Source organism: Pezoporus occidentalis, unplaced genomic scaffold (genome assembly GCF_034315485.1).
Source record: "Pezoporus occidentalis ecotype Australia unplaced genomic scaffold, CSIRO_AGI_Poc_V1 ctg47, whole genome shotgun sequence".
NCBI classification, from domain to species: Eukaryota; Metazoa; Chordata; class Aves; order Psittaciformes; family Psittacidae; genus Pezoporus; species Pezoporus occidentalis.
The window spans coordinates 1230362-1242754 of NW_026915802.1; the positions used below are offsets into that span (position 1 = coordinate 1230362).

The 12393-nt window shown below is 42.6% G+C and overlaps 1 protein-coding gene across 1 annotated transcript in view; it reads right to left on the reverse strand.

Annotated features, from left to right (window-relative positions):
- Positions 1-12393, reverse strand: part of SPTLC2 (serine palmitoyltransferase long chain base subunit 2) — a 79005-nt gene that overhangs the window by 58678 nt on the left and 7934 nt on the right. The window contains exon 2 of the mRNA XM_062636159.1: positions 8318-8512. Within this exon, the coding sequence (XP_062492143.1) occupies positions 8318-8512 (195 nt within the window). The remainder of the gene's footprint in view (positions 1-8317; positions 8513-12393) is intronic.

The following is a 12393-nucleotide window of genomic DNA, read 5'->3' on the forward strand; positions in this document are numbered from 1 at the left end:
TTGATTTAAGCCAGAACATATCCCCTATTAGAAAAATGAGGCCTGATGAAGAAACCTAAGTACTCACAGTCTCCCAGAAGCCTGAAAGGCATAGCAACTTCAAGAAAGAGTGAAAAAAGGAAGGAATAAAATTCTCCCTTAGGGTGCAGTACCTTAGCACAGGTGATTTGGGAACCCAATATTTCATCATATGGTAAATTCATACTACAACAAGTGAAGGTTATAATGACAGCTTTGTAACCATTAGCTTGTAAATTCAGTGATTATCCTGCTTTTAGAGCCAATTTCCCACAGTGTTGCACCTAAGCTAACAAATGGTGCCATGAGCACCAGCCAGGCTTATCTGCAATTCGCATAAGGTTCCCTGGTAATACAAAACTTACTGAATGGAAATCAGGAGTAGACAACTGCAACAAATTCCAGGCTTCTAAAGGAAGCAGAAAGACTAGTTCTGTCTCACTGTTACATGAGTAAAAAAAAAAAAAAAAGAAAAAAAAGTGGAGCAATAACTGTGGGTAGCGTCTATACCATCAAGAGGCCTCTGATGAGCTGTACAGATGCTAAGACAACATTGAGCAAAAGAGTAAAGTTCACTGTCCCAAAATACTCCTACAGCTGGATTCTTATGAGTGTTTGAAAACCACAGATGCTAGGAACATGTTCTAACTGGGCAAGCTACTGAGCATGAAGAGATACGCTAGAGAATTACCAGACCCATTTACACAGCTGCTCCCATATACAAAACATACACTGTAATCGACTTGCAAATCACACTGGAATAAAGGTAAAAGTGATTTTCATCCTGCCTATAAAATCCTACAAGCATTTTGCAGATTTAATTGCACTATATGACCAGACGTTACATTAAATTGGGGATGCATAAATTGATTCCAGGGTAATTGAGAATTGTTAATCTCGCTGCTTATCCATGCCAAGAACACACTGATAATGCTTTGGAGAGGATGTGCTACACAACACTGGTTTCCAGGGAAAAGCCCAGCTGGATATATTTTGAACAAAGCCAAAACCCAATAGACTATTTCCCTTTTCACCCTTGTTGTGTTCCAACTGTTAGTGAATATTAGGTTTTCCTGGAATCATTTATTTCAATGCAAAACTCTAGTAATGCTAAGGAATTTACCTACCATCAGAGACAGTCCCAGAGAGTTGTTGAAAAGACCTGAAATTAGTTTGGTCACTTTTGTTTCCTAGTTCTGATGCACAGACTAAGATTATAGTATTAAGTGACAATTTAAGGAAGGAGTTGCTCTACTGAAATAAACTGCCCTAAAAACCACACAAAACCTGAAGGTGTTTTTTTCCCCGATGTCTGTTTGTAATACTGTATTTTGGACCTAAGTTTACATTATGTTTTTAACTGCCACCACCTTCAGAAACACACTACAGAAAACTTAGATACTTCAATTCCACAACTTTCTGGACAAGTTAATTCAGCCTTTTATGAAATAATTCCCTGCATCACGTAAGTTTGTTTCACTCACAAAGCAGGCTGTCACACACTGTTCAGCTACACAGATACTGCTGCTGCTTTTGCCCTAACTTTTCACTTAAGCAATTATGAATTATTTCAAAAAGGTAAAGCTAACTCTTTTGCTTGGTATTTAAGAAAATACTAATTATCAAGTTGGCTCTCTAGAATTTAAATATTAAAAAAATATTACTTTCTACACAAAGGTCACAAGTCTGCCACAGCCTACCCTAGGGTAACTGCAGGTCTTCTCTGATCTGCTGCTTTTCTGAACTGCAGGCTCTGATTTTATATATTAATAAGGAAAAAAAAAAGTGCAAGTTTTGAGCCTTTTCTGCACACTAGTATCTGCATTCCCTCACCAAAAGATGATCAGGCTGCTGGACAGCAGCTTGAGAGATTAAAGTTTGAAAATTATTTTAAACTGTTTCAAAACAAAGTAACCGAGCACTACACTACCACTCCCCTCCCCTGCACTAAAATAAACCTGTCTCTCACATTAGATACAATGCAATGTGCTCTCATCAATTCATTTGTAGGCAAACAAAGCGTAAAGCAGCAAAGCGTGAGGATAAAAGTACTGTATGTTCTAGACCTCACATGATCACTTTTTATTTGTCCAATATTGGAAACACCTATTCCAACTTAAGTGCTAGAAATGCAATTTGGGGGATGTACACTAGGCTGAAATTTCTTTTAACACCAAAACTTTTGAAGTGGGATTTCCTATTTTTCATTCTTACACAATACTCATTAGCATGTCCTACTAGCTCCATCCGGATATACTATGTACAAAACAAAACCAGAATACAAGCATCTCTTCACTGCAAGTTATGACCAACTGTCCTGGGTTCAGCGGCAGCAGTCATTTTTCTCCTTAGTAGCTGGTGCAGTTTTCTTTTGTGTCACATGATAGAAAGGGCTTACAATCAAATTGTAATTTGGGATGTGCATTCTTCAGAACACCTGCAATACACTGATGATGTTATCGTGTGGGGCAATACAGAGGAAGAAGTTTTTGAGAAAGGGAGGAAAATAATCCAAATCCTGCTGAAAGCCGGTTTTGCCATAAAACAGAGTAAGGTCAAGGGACGTGCATGGGAGATTGAATTTTTGGTAATAAAATGGCAAGATGGACATCACCAGATCCCCACAGACGTGATCAACAAGATAACAGCAATGTCTCCACCAACTAATAAGAAAGAAACGCAAGCTTTCTTGGGCGCAGTGGGGTTCTGGAGAATGCACATCCCAAATTACAGTTCAATTGTAAGCCCTCTCTATCATGTGACCCGGGAGAAAAGTGATTTTAAATGGGGCCCTGAGCAACAACAAGCCTTTGGGCAAATTAAACACAAGATAGTTCATGCAGTGGCCCTTGGACCAGTCCGGACCAGGCCAGATGTAAAAAATGTACTGTACACTGCAGCTGGGGAGAACGGTCCTACCTGGAGCCTCTGGCAGAAAGCTCCAGGGGAGACTCGAGGTTGACCCCTTGGCTTTTGGAGTCAGGAATACAGAGGATCTGAGGCCAGCTATACCCCAACTGAGAAAGAGATACTGGCAGCCTATGAAGGGGCTCGAGCTGCTTCGGAAGTGATTGGCACTGAGCACAGCTCCTCCTGGCACCCTGGTTGCCCGTGCCGGGCTGGATGTTCAAAGGCAGGGTCTCCTCTACACATCACGCAACCGATGCTACATGGAGTAAGTGGGCTGCACTAATTACATAATGAGCTGGAACAGAAAATTCCAGTCATCCAGGCATTCTGGAAGTCATCATGGACTGGCCAGAGGGCAAAGATTTCAGAATGTCACCAAAGGAGGAGGTGGTGCATGCTGAAGAGGCCCCACCATATAATAGACTGTCAGAAAGTGAAAAGCAGTAGGCCTTGTTTACTGATGGCTCTTGTCGTATTGTGGGAAAGCATCGGAGATGGAAGGCAGCTGTATGGAGTCCTGGACGACGAGTTGCAGAAACTGCTGAAGGACAGGGTAAATCGAGTCAGTTTGCCGAGGTGAAGGCCATCCAGCTGGCCCTGGACATTGCTGAACGAGAAGAGTGGCCAGTACTTTACCTCTATACTGACTCATGGATGGTGGCAAATGCCCTGTGGGGGTGGTTGAAGCAATGGAAGCAGAGCAACTGGCAAGGCAGAGGTAAACCCATCTGGGCTGCTGCACTGTGCAAAGATATTGCTGCCCGGGTGCAGAAACTGGTGGTGAAGGTACGTCATGTAGATGCCCATGTACCCAAGAGCTGGGCCACTGAGGAACACCAGAACAACCAACAAGTGGATAAAGCGGCTAAGATTGAAGTGGCTCAGATGGACTTAGATTGGCAACATAAAGGTGAATTATTTTTGGCCCGGTGGGCCCATGACACTTCAGGCCCTCAGGGCAGAGATGCAACATATAGATGGGCCCGTGATCGAGGGGTGGACTTAACAATGGACACTATTGCCCAGGTTATTCATGAGTGTGAAACGTGCTGCAATTAAGCAAGCCAAATGGTTAAAGCCTCTTAGGTATGGAGGATGATGGCTGAAGTACAAATATGGGGAGGCCTGGCAGATTGATTATATCACACTGCCAACAACCTGCCAAGGCAAGCGTCATGTGCTTACCATGGTGGAAGCAACCACCAGGTGGCTGGAAACATACACTGTGCCCCATGCCACTGCCCAGAACACTATCCTGGGCCTTGAGAAACAGATTTTGTGGCACCCAGCACCCCAGAGAGAACTGAGTCAGACAATAGGACTCATTTCCAGAACACCCTTACAGACACTTGGGCCAAAGAGCACAGCATTGAGTGGGTATATCACATCCCCTACCATGCACCAGCCTCTGGGAAAATCGAACGGTACAATGGGCTGTTAAAAACTACACTGAGAGCAATGGGTGGTGGGACTTTCAAACATTGGGATACACATTTACCAAAAGCCTCCTGGTTGGTCAACACCAGAGGATCTACCAACAGGGATGGCCCAGCCCAGTCAGAACTTTCACATACTGTAGAACGGGATAAAGTTCTTGCGGTGCACATGAAGAACTTGCTCGGGAAGACAGTCTGGGTTATTCCTGCTTCAGGTAAAGGCAAACCCACTCGTGGGATTGCTTTTGCTCAGGGACCTGGATATACTTGGTGGGTAATGTGGGAAGACGGGGAAGTCCAATGTGTACCTCAAGGGGATTTGATTTTAGAGTAAAACAGCCAATGAACTCAATTGTATGCTGTTGCCTGCTATATAGCACTTTTATAGCCCATCAACTAGATGTCTTCAGGCCACCAGTGACTGGCCCCGACTTCCCCCTGACTATCATCCAAACAAAGAATGAACTTTGATGAAACCAGATGAGTTTTGTGGTATCATCAGCAGGCAACGATCCAACACTGCACACGGCCTCTCCTGCTCTGAAAGACTGTTACAAGAGAGATAGAGACCGACATCATGGACCAGATGAACTCAGCAGCTTTACAGGGATTGGTCCATGCACTAAGGAATGATCTCTCTCTGTGTGTGGATGTATATATATATGAGACAAGAGTGATGGTATATTGAAAAATGTGGGATCTGAGCATGATGTGAATAATATCGAATAAGTCGTGGATACTGTCCTGGGTTCAGCAGTAGCAGTCGTTTTTCTCCTTCTTAGTAGCTGGTGCAGTGCTGTCGTTTTGACTTTTGGCCTGGGAACAGCGCTGATAACACTGACGTTTTTAGTTGCTGCTCAGTAATGTTTACTCTGACCAAGGACTTTCCTGAGTCTCATGCTGCCACAGAAGAGAGGAAGTGGGAGGAAGCAGAGACAGGAGACCTGACCTAAACTAGCCAAAGGGGTACTCCATACCACAGCATGTCATGCCCAGTATATAAATTGTGGGCAGCTACCCGGAAGGGTTAGATCACCGCTCGGTCGGGCTGGGTATCAGTCAGCGGGTGGTGAGCAGTTGTATTCTCTTCCCTTATTATTTCCCTTATCATTATTATTATTGGTGGTAGCAGTAGTGGCTTTGTGTTATACCTTAGTTACTGGACTGTTCTTATCTCAACCCATGGGAGTTACATTCTTTTGATTCTTCTCCCCACCCCTCCAGGAGCCGGGGGAGGAAGTGGGGGAGCGAGCAAGCAGCTGCGTGGTTCTGGGTTGCCAGCTGGGCTTAAACCATGACACCAACACACAAAGGGTTTCAAATTCATCAGTCCAGGAGGTGCAATTAAGCAACTGTTTCAGGGTAAGATGCAATGCTAAGTTAATTTATAAAAAATTTGAAGGCTAAATTTCTTTTAAAACTAGGATAATGAGTTGCTAATAAGCTTTATATTTCAGCATCCTCTGACTATTTTTACCAAGAGCCTAATATCAATAATGTATTCCCAAATTAGATGTACAGCCTGATGTCCTCCTTTTGTACACTCTCATGTCAGCCATGACTGCTCCCACAGAAAAGGGCTACTGTAAGTAGTCTTGCACCTTACATACTGGTAACAGAACAAGCATTCCACAAAAACTGTGCAAGGGAAATCGAATGACAGCAGTATAGAGTAACTGCACCAACAGTTACATCCTCCTAATACTCAAGTGCCATGAGTACAGACTAATATTTAAACGTTTCTTCTAATGTCTTAGAATTTTCCAATTGTTTGACTGTTCTCTTCTGTACAAACTTCTAGTTTTTACACAAAAAAATACAAGAACGTTATGCTCTCAGACGACATAAACCATAGTATCTCAAGTGACATTAATGAACACATCAAATTTCAAGCTGAGATTTAGCCAGTAATCCTTACTTCGATATTGTAACTGTTAAAAGGGATCCAAGACTTTTACTTCCAGATCCTAGAATTCAGTTTTGCAAATACTGTAAATTTAAGCTCCTGTACTTTCAACCAATACAAAAAACCTACTGCTTATTAAACTCCTATGAGAATGCTTTGGTTGATGAGAAACTTAACATGAGCCGGCAGTGTGTGCTTGCAGTCCAGAAAGCCAACCGTATCCTGGGCTGCATCAAAAGGAGTGTGACGAGCAGGATGAAGGAGATGATCCTGCCCCTTTACTCTGCTCTCCTGAGAGCTCACTTGAAGTACTGTGTGCAGTTCTGGTGTCTTCAACATAAAAAGGACATGGAACTGTTGGAACAAGTCCAGAGGAGGACCACGAGGATGATCAGGGGACTGGAGTGTCTCCCGTATGAAGACAGGCTGAGAAAGTTGGGGCTGGAGAAGAGAAGCCTGCGTGGAGACCTCATAGCAGCCTTCCAGTATCTGAAGGGGGCTTATAAGGATGATGGGGAGGGTCTCTTCATCAGGGACTGTAGTGATAGGACAAGGGGTAACAGGTTCAAACTTAAACAGGGGAAGTTTAGATTTGATATAAGGAAGAAGTTCTTTACTGTAATGGTGGTGAGGCATGCGAATGGGTTGCCCAAGGAAGTTGCGAATGCTCCATCCCTGGCAGTGTTCAAGGCCAGGCTGGACAGAGCCTTGGGTGGTATGGTTTAGTGCGATGTGTCCCTGCCCATGGCAGGGGGGTTGGAACTAGATGACCTTAAGGTCCTTTCCAACCCTAACTGTTCTATAATTCTATGCTTCCATTTTGATATTAAGTACCTTATAATGAATCAGTTTAATTCTACCTCATGATGTGCACCGAGAGAAGCTACTGTGAAGTAATTTTAGGCACTGGATAGTTTACTGCATCTTAGCTAATCTACCGTTAAAATGACACGTAGTTTACTCCAGTGTTGCTTCCAGAAAAAGGCTTTCAAGGCTTCCTTTTTTTTCCCACCACCCCCACCCCGAACTCCTGATTTTTTGTTTGCATTAGTGAGATGTCCTTCTCACACCCCACTACTTTCTGCCAGCCAACTGCTTGTGTGGCTGTACAGAGAAACAGAAACCAGCAATTGAAAAACAACCTCCCTTAACATTTTAGAAGCTGGATTGGCTCCCCAAAACAGTAGAGAAAAACAGAACCCTGGCCAGCAAGAATAAGCCGAATCACCTTTGGAGCAAAGCTCACTGGTATTCACACTGCGCTAGGAGAGGTCACATCAAGAGTTCACAGGAAACAGCCTGCAAACTGCAAGTTTAAACAGTAGCTTTCTTAACAGTAATTAATTCCTGCAGGGAATAAAGGCCTTTAAAACTATTTTACAGCTACTCAAAATTAGTATTATCTGTTCCAGATTAACTGTTGAAGGAGGCAAGACTTCTCATCTTGTGACAGAAGCTTTTGTGAATAGGTCTTTTTATGAATGAATTCTTTTTAATTGGTATCAGTGAGTGAGGAGTCAGCACCTCAGATTACTCACCAGCTAACCTGCTAGTGTTCTGGACTCCAGATGAATTTAAAGTCATCCAGCTTGTGCTCTGATTCTCATCCACAAGCTCTTCTTTGCAACTGCTTAGGCTACAGAGAATTAATAGCATATTTCCAAATCAAAACACAGCCACCAGAACAGCATCAGAAGACCTCCTGCTGCTGTCAAACTCAAACCAGGTGCTTTGATAAGCTTTTCTTTATCTGCTGATGCTAGCATATGCAGTCTCCTTTCCCCAAACCCTTGTTTCCGCAACTGGGGCATCTCTCAGCATGTTGATATAACTGCTCATGCAGCTTTGCAGTGAACCTGATGAGGGAACTGCTCTGCCAAAAAATAATCCAAGTAAAAGAAACATTATTTTGCTTAATGACAGCAGTGCTAGCATACTATTCAGGGCATTAAGAAGACAAGGAAAACAGCAAAAAACTTTGAACAACACTGCTCCCCAAAGAAATGCTCAAGCTATAGCCTCAGCCACATCATTTCCAAGTGGTTACCTTTTGTTCTTCTCTTTCTGTAGCATTTTGACACTTCTCAATCTTCCACTGCCGCATGAAATCTCGCAGATACCCAAAAAGAGTGAGAACACCATAGCCTACGTAGGTCAGCACAGCAACCAGCATTGGTGTTTCTTCAAAAGCTTCATTGAAAGGCCTTTTGTATAATCCTCCATTGTGCACAGTATGATTCACCTATAGTAAAAATTTAAAGAGAGGCTGTTGTGAGATATCCATTCAGGAAATGACAGATAGACATTCAGAGTAGCCCCTAACCTTCCAAACAGCTACAAGTACTCAAAATACTCTCAGCTAGGGTTAGCTCTGACTGATAAACACTGTCAGTTTCCATAGGCAGCTAAGTTGTTGATATAACCAAAGTCACAGTCACCAACTTAGTGCCATTTAACATCTCATTAAAGTTCTTTAGCTTGCAAAGGTACACAGAGAGCACTGCTTATATCCAGGCCAACCAAAATAAAAAAACCCTGCCTTCCCCTTCATGAAGAACTAGGTAGGTATAACTAACAGAACAGCGAGGGTTCCCAGGCTCACTACAAGGAAAAAAACAAAACAGAAATGAATAATGTTATTAATCTAAACCATAATCCTTAAAATACATGAGAACTGAAAAGGTAACTGGAGAATAGCAAAATAGGCTCAACTTTGTAAGCCTGTATTACTCTAACAAAACAAGCATAAACTGTGTGTCTCTATAACTGTTCGCCTAAAGTTAGTGACGTAAACATTTGTCGTGATTTAAACCCAGTCAGGTAACTTGCTCACTCACTCTCCCCCTTTCTTTCCCTCCCCCTACTCCCGGAGGGACAGAGAGGAGAATCGGAAAGAATGCAACTCCCACGGGTTGAGACAAGAACAGTTTAGTAACTAAGGTATAACACAAATCACTACTGCTACTACCAATAATAATAATGATAAGGGAAACAAGGGAAGAGAATACAACACCTCACCACCAGCCAACCGATAACTTGCCCCCCAAACCCGACCAAGCTCTGACCCATACCTCCTCCAACCCTGCAGTCTTAGCCCTTCCGGGTAACTCCCAGTTACATCCCGGGCATGACGTGCTGTGGTATGGAATACTTCTTTGGCTAGCTTGGGTCAGGTGTCCTGCCTCTGCTTCCTCCCGGCTTCCCCTCCTCCCTGGCAGAGCATGAGGCTCACAAAGTCCTTGGCCAAACCAAAACATAGCTATCAGCTCTGTTCCCAGGCCAAAAGTCAAAACACAGCACTGCACCAGCTACCAAGGAGAAAAATGACTGCTACTGCTGAACCCAGGACAATATTGTACTCATCCATGAGGAGGACATTACACCAGACAAAAAAAATCATTGTACAAACATTGCATGTAAGTCAGCACATAGAACAATGCAAAGCTTTCTGCATAAAATCCTGACTAAAAGTCATCTTGCAACTTGCATACCATCATTTGGTATGCAAAAAGAAGAGTTTGATTAGTTGTACAATACATGTGCATGGCCATCTCAAGTACAGTTACTGTAATACATAGTATCTGTGACTACTACAGAAAAACTTCGCAGCTACAAGGCAAGGGTTCACTCAACATAACACTGGGGACAAAACATCATTGTTTTGTCGAAAAGAATAAAGTTAAAGATCAATGTATCAAAACATAGAAACCCAGCCATTAGATGCAAATGTTATTCTGTATTGTTGAAAGTTACAGAATAGCTACCCTCTGATAGAATAGCTAGCTGCATGTGAAAGAACAGTCTTTGATATAAACCCCTATCTGTAGCACCAAATAAATATAGAACCAAGAAATGTATTTTTAAAAACATACTAATCAAAGAAACATCAACACACAGGAAAGCATTTTAATCCCAAATACATCAAAAAAGGACAACAGCCCATAATTAATGAGGAGTGGGGGCCAGCAGACAGACAAACCCAGTTATTCACCTATGCCACTCATACTATCATGCGGGAAAAGAAGTCAACATTGTCCTAACCTTTGTAACAGCTGATGAATCAATAAAGGCACACATACTTTCTGGCCTCACCAAACACTGTGTTATCTGGAAAGTGACACCTGCTCATATGCTGGAGCAAGTCTGTATTTCAAGCCTAGCATTAATACCTTGAAAGTAATTTTTCAGAAGCAAGGGTCTTCTCTTAGGACACAAATATGCTATAGCTACATAGTCACTGAGTATGCACCAGCACATTCCTCTCTTGATACTTATTTCTACCTCCTCCCTTTGCCAATACAGACATTCAGATCAAGTTTTAACCAGAGCAAATCCTCAATTTGGTCCCTGGGGATTTGGTCAATTGGTCAGAATTGCTCCAAGTGTGGAAACTAAACAGCAAAGACACAGTAGGAGCTTCTCTTTCACTGGCAGCAGCATTTAGCCCAAATGCAGATAACTAACTTGCAGCATGTTGGGACCGGTTTTAATGCTGAAGCAGTTTTTAAAAAGCCACCACTCTACACTGCGCGTAAGTTAAAAAACTACCATGCTTCGGAACAGGTGTAGAACACTTGCTTACCCCACTGCAGCTCAGCTGATGACAATCTAAAGCTTCAACACAGGCTACAGGTTCATACACTGTCTCCTTCAGGAACACTGCCAGCCAAAGGAACTGCCCCTGCCATATTCCCACTCTGAGCCATCTGCATCACCCTCTGGCTTGCACAACTAAGGCTAACCAGATTTTCAGCACAGTGTCGCTCCAATGCTGAACTGATCTAGGTTGGAAACATAATGGTTTGCAGAAGGTTATTTATTAGACCCCAACAGTCTTTACAGCGATGTTCCGCAAACTTGTTCAATGGATCTCAGCAAACAAGAACCAGCAGCTGTTGGGTAGACATCCAGATCTAAGAAAGATCATGCACCAAAGGTCCTATTACTACAATTTCAGCTTGATGAATTAAAAGTTGAATTTGGTCTCCTCACACTGACAGACCAGGCTTTGAATAGCAGCTATTCAGGAGCAGGCATGCACCGCACCTGCTACTTGGGATGTCTAGTAGTAGCCGATTACTAGCAACAGAAAACTGGTAGTGACTACTTAACAAATTACCTAGCATCTAATAAATAGAGATCACATCAAAGGTTTTAATGTCTTTCTCATGTAACTGTCAGTTCGTCTGGAAGAGATGAAAGGCTACCTCCTGAGGGTGTATCTGAGGCTACCTAACACCAAAAAATAGCTACTGGGAAGAAAACAACCAACAAACATCCACACCAAAACCCAACTAAACCCCAACCTATAAACAATTTTAATCAGAAGTATACCAAGTTTTTCCAGGTCTTTAGAGTTGCCTCTGCTTGTGACAAATGTTAAAACTAAACAAGTTACCCCACATGGTCAAAACCATTTCACTGAGAATGGCCCTTTTGGGAATACTTGTATTGACTCAACACATACTCTAACCAATTTCACCTCTCAGTGCCGTTCTATGAATGCATTTATACATCCTTATACTCTCATGTCAGCTACCATGACAAAAGCTGAGAAACTTCTACACTATCCTATCTGAATTAAATGTTAACGAAATAATCTGAATGCAATTCCACAGACTTTTCATAAAGGATACAATGATTACAAATACTCTACAATTGATTATAATAGCCACATTTTATATACAAGCCAGTTGGGTTTTCCAAGAATGCCTCATGAATCTGCACACTAGCCTTCAAATGAAGGCTTACATGCTATGAGCTCCAAGGCTGCTGCCAAGGAGCAGCAACTTCAGTTCCAGAGATCAAGAAAGAAGGTGGCTACAGCTTCGTGATCCATTTCTTTTTCTGGAGGGTGGGGAAGAAGCATGCAAGATTAAGGCTTTTACAGTTTCAACAAGCTTCACAATAAAGTGAGCCATGACCTTTGGAGTAGAACATACTGCGTATCTAAGTGGAGACTATAAAGAAAAGTCAAGAGTTCACCTAAGTGTGTGCTTCAAAAAAGCAAGAGTAAGTTCACCTACATCTCTCTCTCCTGTACTGCCTTGTCCACATGTACACAGAAGAGCATCATCACATTAATATACTCAACTGCAGGAGAAAAAACAGAAAGCACCACCC